This window comes from Sinocyclocheilus anshuiensis, unplaced genomic scaffold (genome assembly GCF_001515605.1).
Source record: "Sinocyclocheilus anshuiensis isolate Anshui unplaced genomic scaffold, SAMN03320099.WGS_v1.1 scaffold2270, whole genome shotgun sequence".
In the NCBI taxonomy this organism is placed as follows: Eukaryota; Metazoa; Chordata; class Actinopteri; order Cypriniformes; family Cyprinidae; genus Sinocyclocheilus; species Sinocyclocheilus anshuiensis.
The window spans coordinates 503,331-524,260 of record NW_015557055.1 but is presented as its reverse complement, the minus strand read 5'-3'; the positions used below and the strand labels follow the sequence as shown (position 1 = coordinate 524,260).

General features: G+C 37.9%; 2 protein-coding genes across 2 annotated transcripts; both read left to right on the top strand.

The window, feature by feature from the left end:
• Window positions 1-108: 108 nt before the first annotated feature.
• LOC107676437 (protein HID1-like) lies at window positions 109-10,941 on the top strand. Its single transcript, XM_016470982.1, has 19 exons — window positions 109-236; window positions 917-1,066; window positions 1,737-1,907; window positions 2,447-2,560; window positions 3,275-3,381; window positions 4,322-4,435; window positions 4,605-4,857; window positions 5,772-5,828; window positions 5,998-6,138; window positions 6,364-6,454; window positions 6,709-6,860; window positions 7,310-7,388; window positions 7,474-7,638; window positions 7,930-8,172; window positions 9,007-9,155; window positions 9,246-9,323; window positions 9,471-9,562; window positions 10,103-10,261; window positions 10,466-10,941. The coding sequence occupies exons 1-19, from the start codon at window positions 171-173 to the stop codon at window positions 10,527-10,529; spliced, it is 2,445 nt and encodes an 814-aa protein (XP_016326468.1). The 5' UTR covers window positions 109-170; the 3' UTR covers window positions 10,530-10,941.
• Window positions 10,942-11,724: 783 nt separating this feature from the next.
• LOC107676419 (Usher syndrome type-1G protein homolog) lies at window positions 11,725-18,086 on the top strand. The gene is made up of 4 exons (XM_016470956.1): window positions 11,725-12,002; window positions 14,628-15,078; window positions 15,884-16,453; window positions 17,606-18,086. The coding sequence occupies exons 1-4, from the start codon at window positions 11,839-11,841 to the stop codon at window positions 17,888-17,890; spliced, it is 1,470 nt and encodes a 489-aa protein (XP_016326442.1). The 5' UTR covers window positions 11,725-11,838; the 3' UTR covers window positions 17,891-18,086.
• Window positions 18,087-20,930: the final 2,844 nt, after the last annotated feature.

Genomic DNA, 20,930 nt, shown 5'->3' with positions numbered 1-20,930 from the left:
GATTGGCTGACGGTTGAAACGTGTGCCAAGGGAGCTGGCGAATTTCACGTCAACGTCCGTACATCTTAATTAATATTCATGAGCTAAACCTTTGCCGTGGTAGGATTGGTAATTCGGCGTCGTTTTCACCTGCGCCACACACAGGTGCGCGGTGGACAGGTCGGAGTGAGATGGGTAATTCAGACTCCAAACTGCACTTCAGAAAAGCGGTGATACAACTTACTACCAAAACACAGGTCAGGTTTATTTTATGTGACTTTTGTAAGCATTTGTGTAGGGTTAAAAATGTTCCAAAGCGCTGTTGGAGTGTAACAGATGGAAAACGTTGTTCTTATAATATCTAATAATATTCAACTTTATACACTCGTTTGGACATTTCAACTTTCTTTTAATGTTAAATTTAGTTTTTACTCATCATTTAATGTCAAAGCATTCAGATATAGCCTATGCACTAGAGAGAATCAAAAACTTAAAACATGACAGCTGTGTGCAGCCATCCGTCATGCTGTTTGTTTTAATTACATTCAGTCTGCTTTTCTCGTTTCTTATTGAGTTTTACGGCTGATGCTCATACATTTAAGTTGAAGCTGACCTGCTTTAATTGTTCTCAGTAAACACATTGTGTTTATGAGGAATTTACATTAATTAATCGCATTAATTAATTCTGTCAACACCCTTTCCTGTATCAAAGAATGTTAAAAAAATAAATAAATAAAGGAAAAATAATATATTTTGTATTTTGTTAGAAAATTAAAAATATATATATTTGACAAATAATGAACGTAATTGAAAGAAGATACAGGGGAAGATGTCTATAGACCGAAGATGCCACTATCTTATCTCAATGCATTTATTCTGAAAGGTTATGCTTTTTTAATTTTGACTTTTAAAAATTGACCCTTGTGTGATTTTGTAGCCCGTAGAGGCCTCTGAGGATGTGTTCTGGGACCAGTTCTGGACTGAAGTCAACTTGACAGCACAGGATATTTTTGCTCTGGTTCCTGCTGCTGAGATCCGCGCTGTGAGAGAGGAGTCTCCTTCCAATCTGGCAACCCTCTGTTACAAGGTACAGCCTGTGTCCCATAATGGAGGTTAATGATGAGAAAAAATATGGTCATGTGATCTCAGCATGGGAGGGGACCTATGATATACTATAAAATAAATGCTTTGTAGCCTAATAATATGACTCTTGTGTAAACATGCATGCATTTAGGTCTGTTTTGACTGGGAAGAGATGCATAAAAAAATATAAGGAAAAATGCATTGTTATTAGTGCAGGAACCAGATTTTGGAAATGTGTCAGAAATACACATAATTTATTTATTTTTAGATTTAAAAAAAAAATTGTTTGGGACCTTTTTCACCCAGGTATCAACTGAGGCTTTATGCATGATTCTCATGATTTTTATTTGATCTGTGAGTTAGATTTGTCTCTAAAATACTTTTTGCGCAATATATATTTAGGCTCTTTCACATATGTTACATTTACATTTGGGACTGAATTTTCTTGATAAACATGAATATGCATGCATATTGATGAACCACTGCAGCATGAAAAGTTGAAAGAAATATATGTAGATTGCATAATTGTAGACTATTTTTGAACAGTAACGGGTTAAAAAATGTATTTAGATCAATTGACTTTTCTGAAGTACTAATCATTTCTTCAGCTTTAAAACATTGTGCACCTTTAAAGTGTGTGTGTGTGTGTGTGTGTGTGTGTGTGTGTGTTGCAGGCAGTGGAAAGGCTCGTGTTGAACGCCGACTCGTGCTGTGTGTGTGAGAGAGACAGACAGACTGTACTGAGCTGCATTCGTCTGTTGACTCGGATTCTGCCGTATATCTTCGAGGATCCAGACTGGCGTGGATTCTTCTGGTCCACTGTGCCAAAAGCGGGCAAGACTCTGGTGAGGGACATTTCAAAATTGCTTTCAGAGTGGTTAATAAAGTTCTTACCTCTCCAAATGGTTGAATATGCAAGTAAAGCATGCAGTTTGCACACACTCCCAGAACGTCACCGCCAAACATGAGCTGTGCAAGCAGGTTTTAAGAAGATGCACAGCAAAGCTTTGCCTAGCTTGGACTTTTATTTAAAACATGAGCTGTGTGTGTGTGAGAGAGAGTTTGTTCTGCGGTGCATTTTTACGGTCTCCTGTTACCAGCCTAAACACTGCTCTGATTGTGTCTGTCTCCAAGAACGACGGCGTATTAAATATCCTGTGATTAGAGAGATGAAGGGAGCAGAATGAGTGTATTGATGAAGTGATTGTGTGCGTGAAACTCTTCAGAAAGCCAATAGCTCCTCAAACGCTTGTCAGACGAGTTTGAAGTCTTGAAGTTTGCACTGTTTAAAAAAAAAGGAATGCATGAATTTTCTGCTTTTGTGATTAAAAACATGCTTTCTTTGTCGAATGACAGACTGATTTGGTGTGTGTCTGTGTTGTAGGATGAAAGCGATGACGAGAGCACGCGACCGTTGGCGGAGTCTCTCCTCACAGCTATATCTGATCTGCTTTTCTGTCCCGACTTCACTGTCGAGAGCCACAGCAGGACCAGTGCGGTAACCCTCTCAATCCTTCCTAATCTTGGCAGAGCTTTTGACTAATAAAATCAGATTCATATTACTTGGTCTGGCCAAGAAACACCTGCTTAAGTCCATGAGAATGACGTAGAAGTGACCAGCACTAGTTCGTGTCTTAAAATGTCATCTAGAACATTACATGAAACATAAAATTGGCAAAACCACCATTCAACAAAATGGTTGCTCATTCAAATAGAGGCATCGAAGTCTTAAATGTTTGCACAGACAACACGAAGAAATTTGTAGAAAATGTGTTTGGACATTTACATTTTATGCATTCGGCAGATTTGTTTTATCCAAAGCAACTTGCGCTGCATTTAGGGTACAGATTTTATCAGTATATGTTTTGTCAGCTGAATCTTTTTTTGATGTTAAATACTTGAAGTACCCCTGAGATTTTAAGTTAATATTTCAGTAATTTGACAACATATTTGCATAAATAACTTAACTTTAATAAAACATAAAAAATATTACTAAATGTTTCAGTAAATTGTTGTTGTTTGTGATTTATTTTTTTTATTTTTTTACATATAATTTCATTAATTCTTACATTTTTATAATTTCCTCACAATCTTCCAGGGGTTTGCGAACACCAGTTTGAGAAACCCTAAGCAGGAATGCAATTTTTGTCCATCTAAATTTGGAAAAATAAATAAATAGTTTATTTTATTGACATAAATTGTGTATGTTCAGGATGGCCCTTCTGATATCCAGTCTATAGACAGCTGTGAGTTAATCTGGGAAGCTGGTGTTGGATTTGCTCAGACTCCGCCTCTCAATCATACCCATGACTCCAACAGGTCAGAGATCCGCCCACTTCATACTGCCCTGTCCCTCTTGTGTACTTATTATACATTCTGACCTACTTTACAGCTGGTTGTAGTTTGCATGTGACCACATTACATTTGTATTATAAATCTAATCCATCCTGATGTGTCCATAACAACCATGTAGGACTGCCTACTCACCTGTCCATCAACCACTGCTCTAAGAGTTGAAGAACTTTTTTTTTCTTTCTTATTGCACTGGGAAAAATAACTGTTATTTTTTTTATTTAAATAAGGACCAACACCACCGTTCAAAAGTTTGAGGTCAAAAGAAGTCTTTTATGCTCACCAAAGTTGCATTTATTTGATCAAATATACAGTAAAAACAGTAATATTGTGAATTATTGTTACAATATATAACAGCCGTTTTCTGTTTGAATATATTTTCAAATGTAATTTATTTCTGTGAACAAAACTGAATTTTCAGCATCATTACTCCAGTCTTCAGTGTCACATGATCTTCAGAAATCATTCTAATATAGGGTGACCATACGTGCCATTTTCCCAGGACGCGTCCCCTAGAGATTTTAGGCAATATAGAAATCCTGGCCAGGACGCGTCCTGGCAAAAAAAAGGCACGTATGGTCACCCTATTCTAATATGCTGATTTGCTGCTCAAGAAACAATTCTTAATTATCATTAATGTTAAAAACAGTTGTGCTGCCAAATATTTTTGTGGGCCACTTAATATTTTTGTGGAAAATGTCAAACATTTTTTCAAGATTCTTTGATGAATAGAAAGTTCAAAAGAACAGCATTTAAAAAAAAAATAAATAAAAAAAAAAAATAGAAATCTTTTGTAACTTTATAAATGTCTTTGCTCTCATTTTTGATCAGTTTATTGCACCCTTGATGATTAAAAGCATTAAGTATTATTTCTCTATTCCTTTCACTCTCTTTTTCTCACTCTCAGGGCAGAGTTGTTGAAGCTTCTATTGACGTGTTTCTCAGAAGAAATGTACCAGTCGCCATCTGACACGCACACACTCAACCCCTGGGTCTCATTCTTTTGCTCTAGAGAAAACCGGTAAGCACATATGCGCTCATTTGTTGTCATTCGTTGGTGATGCAGCAGTTAAAGTTCTCTCTCTCTGGGTCTCGTTCTTTTGCTCTAGAGAAAACAGGTGACGCATATACGCTCATTTGTTATCATTTGTTGGTGATGCAGCAATTAAAGTTTGCGCTCTCTCTGTCAGACATGCCCTGCCGCTCTTCACCTCTCTTCTTAACGTGGTATGTGCGTATGATCCGGTTGGGTACGGCATCCCGTACAATCACCTGATGTTCTCTGACCAGCGGGGGATGCTAGCAGAGCTGGCGCTTCAGACTCTGATCGTTTCATTGGAGCAAGAGCTTGTCGATAACTCAAACACCAGCACGAACCTGAGCACCAATACTGACACCTGCTCTGCTGATTACAACAAGAACACAACTGCTGAGGGATGTCAGGTAACAAGACTCACTAATGTGTGCAGTATAGCATCGCAGCTTAAAAAAATCTAAGAATGTTTTTCTAACATTAGGTTATAACTTTCTGAAAGTTCTCTGAACATTTAAAAAACTGAATATTTTGACTGTTTTAAAGTTATTTGAATGTTTTGCTACACTCTAAAAAATGCTGGGTTAAATACAACCCAGTGCTGGGTAAAATAGGGACAAACCCAGCCAATTGCTGGGTTTGTCCCTATTTTACCCAGCACTGGGTTGTATTTAACCCAGCATTTTTTAGAGTGTAATGTTTCCATTAAGTTATTTCTGAATGTTTTCTAAACATTTTAAAAAAAAACTATTTTTTGAATGTGTTAAAAATGTTATGCAAACGTTAAGGGAACATTCCATTTGATCATTTTGAAACATGATGGGATTGTTACTTTTAAATTCTCTGTCAATGTCCTTAAATATTATTACCATTTAAAAGCATTAGACGAGCCTAAACTAATTTTGTTTTTCGTAAAATACAATATCCCACAATGCAAATTGATGTCAACTATGATGACATCCAAAAATTAATGTTTCAAAATAAAATTGAGTTAAAAATGCAAAAACGATTTATTTGCCAGGTGATAAATCAATGAATTAAACATGCATTAATCCTGCAACGAAACATGCATGATACATGATACTGTAAGCACAATTAATGCATAGTAAATACAAAATTTGTCTTTTTTTTTGCTGGATTTAGTGCTGAATAAAACATTAAAAATTACACATTAAGAATAATTGACATTTCATTAAAAAGCATACATTCTTGTGTGAAAAAGCAGCATAATTTTTGTACATTTCGCCTGTGTTCAGTATTATGATAGTTCAGAATTTCATACGCTCAGCTTGAGTATCAGATGTTTCCTCATGATATGTTTCAGACAACAAGAGGCGAAAACCTGTTTGTAAACTACCTGTCTCGAATTCATAGAGAAGAGGTGAGACACACAAACACTTCACAACCGCCCCAAAACAAGTGCAAAAGCCCTCGACGCTTACCCTACTCATGTAATAGACCTTTAAACACTGTAAATAATCAGTATCCTCACATATTATGTTTCTAATAATACCCATGTATTTTCTAAAATGCATGTATTTTGCCTGTAGGATTTTCATTTCATTTTGCGAGGAATCGGCCGGCTGCTCAATAACCCCCTGCTGCAGACATACCTGCCCCATTCCTGCAAGAAAATCCAGTTTCATCAGGAGCTGCTGGTGCTTTTCTGGAAACTCTGTGACCTCAACAAGGTGCCACCTTGTGTCATTTTATATTTTATTTTATTGTATTTTTTTAATTAAATATAAAATAAGATAATTTTATTGTAAAATTAAATAAAATATGAAATAAAATATTTGTTTTATGTTAAATAAAAATATTTTCATATTTTTCAATGATGATTTTATTTTTACAATTCTTATGTAATTTGTAGAAAATTAATTCTGTACTCACATTTCTTCATCTCTGTGTTTCAGAAGTTCCTGTTCTATGTGTTGAAGAGCAGTGATGTGCTGGATATTCTGGTACCAATTCTATTCTATCTGAATGACGCTCGCACCAATCAGTGTGAGTATCTGTCGCATTCACTGTTACACGTACAAGATAAATTTATGTTTATATTTATTGTACGTTGAGAGACATTTGTAGTTAAATAATATGATGGTTTGAAAAATTAATGAGTGCATATTTAAATTTTTTCTCTCTGTACTTTTCTGATCTTAATTCAATATATTGCTAATTTTTAGTGTTGTCTTATTGTTATGAACTGGGTGTGATAAAAATAGGCATATGTGTCAGTGTGTATATGTATGTGTTCGCAGCACGTGTCGGTCTGGTACATATCTGCGTGTTCATCTTGTTGCTGTTAAGTGGAGAGAGGAATTTTGGGGTGCGTCTGAATAAACCATACAGTGTGCGAGTGCCGATGGATATTTCAGTGTTCGCTGGGACTCATGCCGACCTGCTGATAGTGGTGAGATGAACACCGATACGTTCATGTGCCTTTGTCACATCATATTGGAGACGATGGAGATTTTAAAAGCTACAAACAAAACTGAATTAAAGCACATTTAAAGTAGTCCATATGACTTGTGCACAATATTGCATGTATTTTGAAATTATTTTATAGCTTTTTGTAAAGAACAGACCCAAAGTTTAACTTAAGTCTTCCGATTTTCTAAAGCTGTCCAGTCTCACTCACGCAGCTTCATTTTAATACTACATGCACCACAATTGCTTAATGCATCCTTAATGAATATTTGCATGTATGCATTTGGCAGATGCTTTTATCCAAAGCAACTTGCGTTGCATTCAATGTGTGCATCTTTTCAGTTCATGCATTCCTGGTAATATAAGCTAATAAGATTTAAGAATTGATTTGCCTGAGCATTAAAATGCAAACTATTTTTTTATGATTGACAGGTTTTCCATAAGATCATCACCAGTGGACATCAGCGACTGCAGCCCCTGTATGACTGTCTGCTCACTATTATAGTCAATGGTATGCGAGTTTCCTCACGGAAATGCACATACATTTCAAGAGATCGTTTTCACTTCCTGATAAATCATTGCTGTTGTTCTTTCAGTGTCTCCTTACCTGAAAAGTCTGTCTATGGTAGCAGCCAACAAACTACTACATCTGCTAGAAGTTTTCTCAAGCCTCTGGTTCCTGTTCTGCTCACCTGTTAACCATCACCTGGTTTTCTTTTTGCTAGAAGTTTTTAACAACATCATTCAGTACCAGTTCGATGGTAAGTTGCTTTTGAAGCTTCATCGCTGCTGTAAATACAGTCAGCACAGTCATGGTGGCAGTTCTCCCTTTAAATGACAAATAAAATAAGAAATTGGAAGCAGCAAAAGTCTGTTTATTCGAATGCAAATCATTTTATCATATAACATGATTTCTGCAGCAACCCTTCATACGCAATCCTGCAACTTTGGACTTTGCAGCACAGACTGTACAAACATATTCAAATATTTGTTGAGAATGTTTATTGTAATTCTTATAAGCGTTTGTATTCATCTCCGTTTCTAAAAATCAGGTAACTTTAACCTGGTGTACGGCATCATCCGCAAGCGCAACCTCTTTCACCAGCTTGCTAACCTGCCTACAGATGTCAGCTCGATCCAGAAAGCCCTGCAGAGGAAAAGCAGGAGCAACAGCACCCATAATGCCGTCTTCATGGAGACCAACAACCCCTGCAACACTGCCTGTAGTGAAGGACCATATAAAACTGCACCAGTTCAAACAGGCACTCTGAATGCCAGCTTGAAGGCCATGCCACGTACGTAACCAACTTCAGTAGCTAGTAGTAGTTTCCATCCACATTTTTATGCAAATTTTGGGATATGGCATTAAAAAAAGCTGGATGGAAATTATGTATCCAGTGCATAAAATCTTAAAATGTGCATAATAACACATGCACGCAATTGAGGCAGATGATTTCTTTATCCAAAAAGAAAACATGGGCATAAACTACGGTGAAAACACATTTACTGAATAAATTCTTTGATGTGCAAAAAAACAACAAAAAAAAACTCATGTGACTAACAGATCATGTTATTAGATGAACCAGCCATCTCAAATATTGTTTCAGTCATTCTGAAATGTCTATCATCAAAATGATTTGGTATTATTACCTTCCCAAAAATCTCACACAACTGCATGCAACACAAGATAACATGACGGCGTTTGCTGTTGCGTTTCATCTGCACATTCTGAGGCACAATTATTATGCAGGAAAAAATTGTTGCAGTAGCTTCCCCGGTTTTAATCATTTTAATCTTAGTGATGATGATGATGATGATAATAATAATAATAGTTTTCCAGGAAGTCATAATTTTGTGCTCTGAACAATGGAAACATTGCTATATTCGGAAATGTTTTATGCAATATTCCAAATTTTCACACAAGTTTACTTTGGATGGGAACTGCTAGTGTTGCTGGTATTGGTAATGTTACAGCTTATTTGTTGATTTATGATGTTTTTTTGTTTGTTTTTTTTACTTCATTTTTTTTATTTGTATGACTTTTGTTATTCACTTTGATCTTGCCATAAAAATGGCCTTGCTGTGACATGGCATTAAAATAAATATGACATTTTTTGGTTATGTTGTAGGCATTGATAAACTAACAGAAACATCACAAGTTTCTGAGGACGGAATGACACTCTTACTGCAGCAGAGTGACTCGACCCACGGCCAATCAGATCACAGCTCTGAGACACGAGTCAGAGACACTGAGCCGACCTCAGGTGAAGATGAAAAGGTACAGAATCGCCTGATGACCCTGACATTTAATCTACAGTACTTTATTCTGGTTATATCAATAAAATGTTTTTTTTTTTTAATTCCTTAGAAGTGTGAAACCGTTGATTGTGATGGGAGTCAGAAACGTGTGTCGTCTTCATCAGACTGGACTCCTACTCAAGACTGGGTCAGTCATAAATCCTCAAGTATAGACCAATGAGTGTGTGGACCGCATATAGACTATAATATTTGTGAGAACATTTTCAGAAAGAAAATTAAATGTTTTCCTATCCAAAACATTCATCACATCCAATCTCTGCATGCTCTCTTTCAGGTCCTCTCCTGGAAGAGTAAACTTCCTCTGCAGACTATAATGAGACTCCTGCAGGTGCTGGTGCCCCAGGTGGAGAAAATCTGCATAGACAAGTGAGAGCCACATACACATATTTATCATTTAATACTGAGGAACCTGGCCATTCAGACAGGCTGTTTTACACACGACACACAACAAAAATGGCACCACCTAAATATACACAATGGGTCCAAACATCTGAGAGCACTAGTAAAAATGCTTCTGTTGTAATTTAATGCAAATGGTTTCATTACAAATTCTATTATTAGCTTAATAAGTGAACGAATTTTGAGATAGTATTCTCCTTTGCTTTAATGAGCTGACACGATCAAAAACATGTTCCTGTTCTTCAGCATGATTTGAGACGTGCAAAGAGCATCGTATATTTGCCTAATCGCATAGAAATAGTGCAGAATCTAATATATTTCTTCATTTTATATCATTATATTGGTTTAAATGCCTCACAATCCTAGAAGTCTGTTAAATGCCAGGTTTAAATTATATTTTAATCCCAGATTTTCAATGTGGTTTTACAGTTTTGAAGCCTAAAGGATGTGTGTTACACTTTTACATTTTCCCCTGACTGAGTGCGGATGCTCTTGCTGTTCTTGTAGAGGTTTGACGGACGAGTCTGAGATCCTGAAGTTTCTGCAGCACGGGACTCTGGTGGGGTTGCTGCCGGTTCCTCATCCCATCCTCATCCGCAAGTACCAGGCCAATGAGGGCACGGCTCTGTGGTTCCGCACATACATGTGGGGCATCATCTACTTACGGTGAGTCCTGCTCTCTGTCTCCCTCTACAGGACAATGCAGAAGCTACACTCAAAATAACACTCGGAGTAGAAAGTCACACAAATTAATTGTATTATATATTTTATTAGGACTTGATCGGTGTGATGTTTTGCATGTATTTATATGTTGAAATGTGGCTAATGTCTCATAAAACAGGAAAAACATTTTTTTTCTTCTTGTTTTAGTAACGAGGATCCTCCTGTTTGGTACGACACTGATGTCAAGCTGTTTGAGATCCAGAGAATTTAATGACAGAGAGAATCAACTCAACAAAACGGACTCCATTTCTCCAAACTGAACACAATCACACCGATTTAATTCAACTTGACACTTTCTCTCTAAAATGTAATTCAGTAAAATCAAAGGTTTTGTTTTTCTGACCTATTTGTGTTGTGTATATATGGATGAATTGACACTGCCCAGTCAAAAGTTCTGTTATTTCTGACACATTCTGCTTCATTTTCTTCTGAGTCAATCCATGAGAACGGACACATAACCCTCAGGTCTCTGACCTCGTGAGCAGTGAGAGGAGTGTGTGTTTATTATTTTTATGTTATTTTTACTGTAATAGTGTTCTGTGTTTGGAGGGGTGTGAATGAACTCTGTATATATAAACTGAAGCAAAAATAAAAAAGCTGGAAATGCTGCATGTATAGACATATTATAAAAACTCTTGAATGCCATTTGTTCAAAACCAATATATGTCAGAAATTGGTTAAAATCAACATACTGTATAATCTCTGAATAGGCAATATTATGTCTCTCTGAATAAAACAGGATATTTAATGAGACAAATGCAGGATGGGACTTACACTTAGAAGAGAGGACATGGGAAAATAAGTGATTTGCAATGTCATTCCCAAAAAATTTCAGAGGCAGCGCAAATGATCACATTTGGATTAAAGGTAATGAAGGTAAAATAGCATGCACTTTCAATAGACCTTTAATAGCCTTAGAAATTAGAATGACAAGTCCAGTCTTCCCATGATAATGCTGTGGCCAAAAACGTCAGATCTGCTAGAATGAGGTTATGCTGAGGTCACAGCAGGGTTTACCTCTGTTTAGATTGGATTAGTTTAATGTTTGTGTTGTGTATTCATTTTCTCAGCTGCAGGGAGTAGCCTCAACGGAGAATAATAGAATTTTACAGGCTGGATGAATATATAAAATAGATAATATTTATACAAATTAATATATATATATATATATATATATATACTTGCAGTGTCCTTCATACCAGTGGCCCGTTTTGTTTTTATCTAAATATAACGGGCAGTCGTGTCAAATCGTTGCATTATTTCCTGCATCAATATTTATCATTCTTGTAATATACTAGAGTGTGATTTTACCTGAATGTGTCACCGAGTTCTCATATGTCAGGTGTGCGCTGATCGGAAGTGGGCGTGGCCATCCCAGGGATCCTCCCATAGCAACCGCTCGAGCGTGCCTGCAGTTCCTCGAGTGGAGACGCTAGAAGCGCACGTGAAATCTCGCCATACCCGCACAATGCACGCCAAATGACCGTCCGTGAGCCGGGTCAGAGGGTTCAGCCGCCGCCATGAACGACAAATACCACCGGGCGGCTCGAGACGGTCACCTGCACCTGCTGAAAGAGGCGACGCGCAAAGATCTGAACGCACCGGATGAGGATGGAATGACGCCGACGCTCTGGGCCGCGCACCACGGCAACCTGGACGCACTCAGACTGGTGATGGCACGAGGGTGAGTGATGCGTGAATCATTTATGGAGAATATTTTTTTTTTTAATAATTATTAATGTATTTATTCTTTAAAACATTTTAATTTAAGAATTAAAATTTCGAGACACCAAATTACATAATAATAAGAGTTTTTTTCTGTTTAGATTTTGGTAATATCTGATAAGTCTAATTCTAGAAGGCGGTTGTTATTGAAATTCTAGCCATGTTCTTTTCAGAAATACCTAGTATAGTAACATCTGTAAAGCTTCTGATGGGTCAGACTCCACCTAAAACACATTGTGTAGAAATACAGTATATATTTTGCAATCTACACAATGTACACAATCTAAAAGTGTACAATCTGAAAATCTTAGCATGTGAACATTTCTTTTATTTATTCATTTTTAATGCATTTAAATGGTTATTTGGTTCTACTTGAAACATGTAATTTTAAGAGTTTAAACATTATTAAAATAATTAATATGATATACAATGCTCTCAGGTCTGGTTATGTTTTGGCATATTCAGTTTCATTAACAGGATGGCAGTTCTGTGTTCCCCTGTATCAGATCACATCTGCATTAAGATAATTTAGCCCTCCACCCAGCCATCCAAGGAAAATATCATCATATGTGTTTGAAACATGAGGGAAAGTGAATAATGGCACAGTTTTCTATTCTTTTTTAGAACTGGCTTTTGGAGTGAGCACTAGTGTTGTATTGTTTATCGAGTCATTAGGTAATTAGATCTAAATAACCTGCCTCTTATCTCCTGGCCAGGTTAATAATGGAAGCTAAATGTTCTGCTCTGTGAACACCCTCACTGTTCTCTAATTAGTGTTCTGCATCAGTCCCTCCAGGTCTCTGACTGAACCAGATCTGTTACTGAATCATGTTCACAAAGAGAAGCGACTGCAATTTGAGTCATAATAACTCAGCGTTTAGAGTTCATGATTCACAAAGTGTGTGTTTAGGAGAGGGGATCACTTTGATTTTTATAGTTTTTATAGCTTTTATTTGGATGTCATGGAATTGACGGAATGTTTTTGCCTTTCCATATATTTTCCAAATCATTCATGGAACGGATTTGTATTTGTAAAGCATGTTTAACTTAACACATTTTGCTTATTTCCATCCTATTTCTGAGTAAAACAAAATATTCAGCAAGAAAAATGTATGGCAGGCACTTGATTTTATCCATCAGGAGTTGATTATGAATTATGGATTATGAAACATGGGCTTTAGATTAATTAATGGAGTCAGGTGTTTGGAGAGGAGAGGTATGTAACGCCACCCAAAAAGTTAAGTCATTCCGTAGCAATTTTTCTAGTATTATTATGAAAAAAGATCTGAGTAATACACTATTCTTGGTAGCTGAGAGCATAATTATTTTGCTTTACCACTACTAGGAACAATCAATAATGGGATCGACAAAACAGACTTTGCATCACCCATTTGAGCATCACGGCTCCAATATGTCTAGAGTACAGACAAGCGCTGTGCTACATTTCTAATGAGCAGTAAGTTTTACTGCTGAGTCTTTAAAGAGAGTCCAGGGCTGCATTCACGTTCATGGAGAGGAATTTTACACATGGCCAGACAGAGAGAAAGATGTTAATGTTCACAGTTAAAGGTCAACATAATGAATTAGGGCTATTCCTCTTCCCGCCTGCCTGTTTCCTTGGCTGTTGGCATTTTGTTAACTTGAATGTCAGCACCATTATACACCTCAGGATTTCACGTTTTTGCTCTCTGTAGTATTTTAATCTGCTGGTCTCTGCTAATGGGTGGTTGCCATTTATAGCTTTGCAGATATTACAATTTGAGACTAAAAGAGGACCTTAGTGAGAGCAGACAGCTTATTAAATATGCAGAGTATATATACAGCATCTTTTCAATGCATTTGTCTTAATTAAGGTCTGTTGCACTTCAGTTTGTTGACAGGCCATTGCAAACATACATAATCTTGACACCATGATGACTGGTTAACATGCTCTCAATGTAATGCCAACCTACAATAAACAGAGTTTTGCACTTGTGCTAAATTGTCAACATAGTGCCTCATGAATGAAACACAAATTAAACGAATTGTCTGTAACAGTATGGTAGGTAATGAATACTACAGGTCTCTTTCATTGAAGATGATGAATGCATTACATGGTGCACAGTTTTTAATGACATCGAGAGGTAAGCCACAAAAGCAGTTTGCATAATGTGTGTGGGTGTGTGTACATGTGTGGTACAGTGGGTAAGTAGAGCTCCAAAGCATCATGTTACGTATTCAGATCAACACCTTGCCACACAACAGAACATGAACGCATGCTATCATGCACCGACATGCACATGGGTACATTCACATGTATTCACACACCCTGTATTTTCACTAGTAATTGATCAGTGTATTGGCAAGGCCAATTAATCAGCCATTTTGAGCGCATTGGCCAAAAAACATTTTGCATAAATATTTTGTCAACATCTAATTTTTCATTATTAATTTGTGTTATATATTGGCCATCAGCCACCATGCTCTCTAAATATCATTACTGGTATCAGTCACTGACAAACCCATGTCCATCAACCAATAATTTTGACCATGTAACAATGTAAATTAGATGGAACCGATCCGCTGTTGTTTTTTTGGTCCACAGAGGAGATCCAGATAAATGTGATATTTGGGGAAACACTCCTCTTCACCTGGCAGCAGCTAATGGCCATCTCAACTGTCTGTCCTTTCTGGTGTCATTTGGCACCAATGTGTGGTGCTTGGACAATGACTACCACACACCACTGGACATGGCAGCCTCTAGGAGCCACATGGACTGTGTGCGATATCTGGACACTATCGCCGCCAAACAGATCACCATCAATCCCAGACTGGTGAGCAAATTAAAGGACCGTGCCTTCCGTAATGCAGAAAAACGCATTAAGGACTGTGAAAAGCTTCAGCGCAGGCATCACGAACGCATGGAGAAGCATTTCTTGAGAGAGAGTGCTGCAATGGACACGTCAGATACAATGAGTTACAGCAGTTTCAGCAGCACCCTGAGTCAAAGGCTCCCTCAGTTCAACACCCTCGACTCCAACATGACATACTCACAGGTACTGTGCCTGAGCAACACTAAAGGGCATAGAACTGGTAACACTCAACATAAAACCTTTGCTTCATGGACTTAACCATTAGGTCAATATAGACAAGCAAGTTATAAAGCTCTGTTCCAAAACCTATTCCTGGAGGGTCACTATCCTGCGGAGCTCCAATCTTAATCAAACACACTTGAACCAGCTAATCAAGTTCTTCAGCATTCTAGTGTGTTTGGGCAGGTTGGAGGATATTGGCCCTCCGGGATTGGACAACCCTGAATAAGAATGTAGTACATTACCAATAAGACTGTAGCCTGGCTCACAGTCTGCGTTTTTAATTTATCTAAAAGGTGTTCAGTGGGGTTCAGGGCAGGTGGCTTTCTCTATTGACCATTGTGCAAGGGGGCATCATCATGGTGGAATGGTAAAAAAAAAAATTATTGTCTATGGAGATTGCATGACTTGACTTTATGCTCGTTAGTAAAGAGTGTAACTAAAATATGTAAGCCTGTAATTTAGAAAGGGCTGTCCATATACATGAACTCTGTTAAACACTTGGCAGTGGATTAAAGCAGTTGCTGGTTCAGTTCCCACATGACTTATCACCATTATGCCCTTGTGCAAAGCCCCAGGATGCTGGGATATTGCTTTAAATAAAAGCATTTGCTAAATTAAAACTTGCTTCCTTATAAGAGTAGCTAGTTCACTAACAGTAGTCAGTCTTCAAATAGGGTTTCTAGATGTGTGCGAGGCAATGCTAACAAGTTTGTATACAGTTTGAAGTATGACAAAGAATATGACAATGATAAAGTTCTCTTTACAGGCAACGCTTCAGTCCACAACTAGAGGCCGGACCAAGATTCAGCGGCGTCTTGAGAAGAAGAAGCAAGGTGATGGAACATTCAAGATATCCGAAGATGGGCGCAGGAGTGTTCGCTCGCTCTCTGGTCTTCAGCTGGGCAATGATGTCATGTTCTTGAAGCAGGGTACGTATGTCGACCGACGACAGCAGTCCAGCCCTCGGCTCAACATCCGTAACATGTTTTCTGGTAAACAGGACATCAGGCCAGATGATGATGACGATGAGGTAGACACTGTTTCCCGGGCTCTCAGTGATCCAGGTCTGTATGATGCTGCATACTCCGAAATAAGTACAGACTCGGGTCGGGACTCATTGTTCAACCGCCCAGGACTCGGTACCATGGTATTCCGTCGGAATTATGTGACTGATGGGTTGTTCCGAATGGGACGGAATGAGGGCAGTGTGGTGGGGAGTGAACCAGTGGGACGGGTCCCGAATGTCCGCTTACGGGGGAGATTGCCGCTGCGATCACCCAGTCTTGATGAAGGCAGCATAGGCAGCTCATTGAGTCTCCAAGAGAAGAACTTGCAGGTACAAACAAAAATCAGCAGATACCATACAGATTCCACTTGTTCCTATTAATCCCTACAGCACCTTTCTGAATCATTAAGTGCTAGATTCATCTGATTAGTTTTAAGTTAATGCTCCTGGAGGGCTACCTTCTTAAGGTCTTCAGTTCTTACCCTACTCCAGCACGCCTGACTGTAGTTTTCAAGTAATCCAGAAGATCTTGATTAGCTGGATCAGGTGTGTATCAGGTTTGATTCAGGTTGGGGCCACATTCTCCAGGATGGCCCTCCAGGAGCGAGTTGGCTACCCCTGAACTAGACTCTTAATATTGGCTGTCTTGAACTTGCAGCACATCAAGGATGGGCAACTCCGGTCCTGGAGGATCACTGTCCTGCAGTGTTTAGCTCCATCCCCAATCTAAGCAAAAAAGTCTTCATGTTTACTAGAAATGTATAGGCAGGTGTGTTTGATCAGGGATAGAGTTGAACTCTGCAGGACAATGGCTCTACTGGACTGTAGTTACCCATCCCTGCTCTACATGGCCAAACGTGAACACCCAAAGAATCATTTAATTTCAGTACCAAGGGCATTAATAGGGAGTTGCTCCCAGCTTCCAGTCTTCAGGGAAGGTTTTCCACTAGATTTTGGAACATGACTGCAGGGAATTGCTCCCAATTAGACATGGTCTGGCACTGGATGTTGGGCCATGTGGTCGGGGTTACAGTCTGTGTTTCCAATTAATCCCCAATGTGTTCAGTGGGGTTTAGGGCAGGGGGATTGTGAAGGCCTTTCAAGTTGTTCCACACCAGTAAATAATGTCTTTATTGACCTTTGTGCACAGGGACATCATACTGGAACAAAAAGGGTTATATTTTAGTACAAATGGCTGTCCATGAAGATTGAATGACTGCATGCTTGACTTCACACACTTTTTAGTATTTAGTATAACTAAATTATGCAAACCTGATTATTAAATGGGTGTCCAGATACTTTTGGCCATTTAGTGTAAGTTATAGAAATCTGTTGATCTGAATTAATGTAAATGTGCTAATCTGAATCAGTCAGTGTAAATCTGTTGATCTAACCAGTTTATGAGAAGACACTGCATCTAGATCTGGAAGAGGGGCTTTATGATAATTATGATAATTGTTCTCATGTGGCGGCATCCTGTAGGATTTGCCATGGGAGGAAGGAGACCTGGGTTTGGAGGAGGAGGATGACGAGCTTCAGCCATCGTCAGGTCCTTTAGAAGTATTCCTGGCATCTCAGGGACTGAGTGACTTCCTTTCCATTTTCCATAGAGAGCAGATGGACCTGGAGGCGTTGCTGTTGTGCTCTGAGCAAGACCTCATTAGCATCCATATCCCACTTGGACCTCGCAAAAAACTACTTGATGCATGCAGTAGACGCAACAATGTTCTGGACGATGCTGATGGCATGCAGGACACTGTGCTGTAGAGTGTATGTATGTCTGTTATTGACTGTTCCAAAACCTAGTGTACTTTATTTGCTGCCTGCATTAAGGCAGCATCCTAGATGAACTGTATCCTTGTGTCTACATAGGCAGCAACTCAACATGCCACACAGATAGCACTTCATGCAAAGTGCATGGGATACTTGTCCATTTCTTCCATGTATTGGACAAGTCTTCCAGTATTTCTGTCATCTACCATCTTGGATGTATTTTTTTTTTCTCTGAGCTTGTTGCATTCTAGGATTGCTTTCTCTGTAAAGCATACATGCTGCCTGGGAATTTGGCCAAAACAATAATTATGAAAAAAAGATAATTATACTGCCTACTGTTTAAAGCCACTTCTCATCAGGAACTAGCACGTCTACGCTGCCTCAATTGACCCTGTTTACTAAATGTTCTTTACTAAAAGTCTTAAGGTATGTTCACATTATCAAAATTGCATCTACAATTTACAGGCATATGTTCTTGTTATTCCAAAAAAAAAAAATGTTGGCTTTTGTGTTTTTAATTTTTATTTTACGGTAACACTTTAGATTAGGAAACATTATTCACTATTAACTAGTTGCTTATTAGCATGCATATTACTAGCATATTGGCTATTTATTAGTACTTCTAGAGCACATATTAATACATGTCCCTATTCTAGATCTCTTGACTCTACCTAATACCTAAACATCACTACTGCAACAACTACCTTACTTGCTTACAATAAGCAGCAAATTAGGAGTTTATTTAGGGAAACAGTTATTTGTTTGTGAATATGTGTTCCCTAATATAAAGTTTTACCCAAAATACAGTAATTTGCTCTTCCTGGGAAATTACTTTGCTTTTCTGCTGACAACTGTGCAGGCTGTTCGATAACTGACAAATAGCTACTTGTGCATTGTTTTATTAAACTCTCATTCATTTTAACTCCATTCTGGAATGCAACGCTCACTTTTAAACCAGTTCGGTCAATACCAGATTGATAAAATCAAGTCCCACCAAACTTGTTTTCATAACTAAATATTCTGTTTCACTTTGAAATGCATGACATTGTGGAAGTAAAACAGGTTGCACAGTGCGATTTCACTTTTTCTTTTTTTCTTTTTTCTGCCTATACCTTCATTTGGAACAAAGCCATTGTGTGTGTCTGTGCATGAGAAAACAGCTGCCTCCTTGTGGCTGGGAGGAAAGCTACAGCTCTTCTATGGCACACATCACTTTCCAGCCAGCAAAACTGAACAAAGAGGTTCTGCTTGCAAAATGAAGTCTACATGCCGACGGTTTCGGTTATGAATGCCCTTGCAGTTTGGAGGCTAAATTCAATGAAACTTTTAATCTGACCTGCTATTTACCAGCTTGAGGTTCATCGAAGACATTGTGGTTCCAAATACATGCTGTGAGTTTTTGCCTTGCAAGCTGATACTGTATTTTTAGGACTAAGGTAAATTAGAGTAGTTTGCAGTAATATTTTCAGTAATTTGCATTTTCATCTTCACAACAATTTTCAACTCTAACAATTCCGACCAAGTAAATGAGGCCTTGTCACATGACAACCCAGCTTGAATATGACAGATTTTCTAGTGGTTAAAAAAAATCTATATCAGAGCTTTAGTGTCCCACATTGTTACAGATTAACCTTGTTTTTTATTAATTTGTAACTAAATTCATATGCATTTAAGAATTATTCAGTCTTTTCATGTTCATAGTTGTATATATGGAGCTTTGGACCGCATCAATGTCCAGCCAAAATACATTTCAGTTATGTAAAAAGTTATGTAGGCAATTTACAGTTTTCATCTTTTGAATTCTGATGATTAGAAAGAATGATTGTATGTTGACTGACTCCAGCTGAGAGGTGGTTGGAGTTTGGGTGTGTGTGAAATACTTTAATGGCCACCTGATGGTTGTACAGTTTTATTGATGTATGGTTCTGTGTATGTTATTGAACGACCACAGTCAAAGCTTCTTGCTCAGTGGGTGAGATGTTTGTTCTGGGTGCCGTGTTCCCCTGCTGTCCGCTCATTTATGGGATTTAGAGGCTGACCTGCTGAAAGCTGATATAACTCTTGTTACTTTATCTGTCTATCCATCACACTCCATCTCTACACAATTCAGCTACACACGGCTAGCCCTTCTTACATGTTCAGTATACATGATAGTATGTGTGTTCAGTACCTGTCTGAATACAAGTTTAATGCTTTTATTTGCTCCTGTGTCATAGCTCATTTATACTCATTCATTCAAAAATTTCTATGTAAATGTTTTGTAAAACCATTGTTGTGTAAGTCATTGTCAAGCAGAGAATTTTAAGATATTTTCAATGTAGAAATTGTAAAACATTTTCTTATGTAAATTGTAGAAAAATACTTTAAATACAAACATTTCTGTGTAAATCATTCTTAAAACCACTCTTAATTATTCATAAGAAATTTGTTCTGCTTATGTTACTTTTGTTTTGTATTATGCTTCATGAAGCACATTGTTTTGTTTTCCCTTCTGTGCTCTTTCCCCTCCTCTTTTGTACATGATACTCTAAATATTGTCTTTACATTTTACGATTGTCCTTGACCTTGATGTCAGGTCATATCTCACCCTAAAATCAAAAGAAAAAAATATTAGATTTAAAAAATATATATTTTCTTTGGATTTGAAGGTGAAATATGACCCAAGACTCGTATGTTTTCAGGGTAGCCAAATGCCAGTGTTTTCAGTGACAAATTGTGCAGTTGTTTTAAAATGTCATTTTAATAAACTAATCGTTATTACTGACCTGCATTTGAATTATTTGATGTTTATTGTTATTTTAAATAGTCTGTGTACTGTATAGAATTGCTCATGTCCTTCATCCCTGTTTTTTTTCTCTGACACTCCATTCTTTTGCTGCAACGTTTCTTTTTGTCTTTTGTCGCCAAGTAGATTAAAAGAGAGAGAGAAAGGAGGGAGAACAGGGTTTGCTGAATACATGGGCGAGTCTGCAGATGAGAGAAAGTAAATGTATTCTAGCTGTACGAGGTGTGTGTGTGTGTGTGTGTGTGTGTG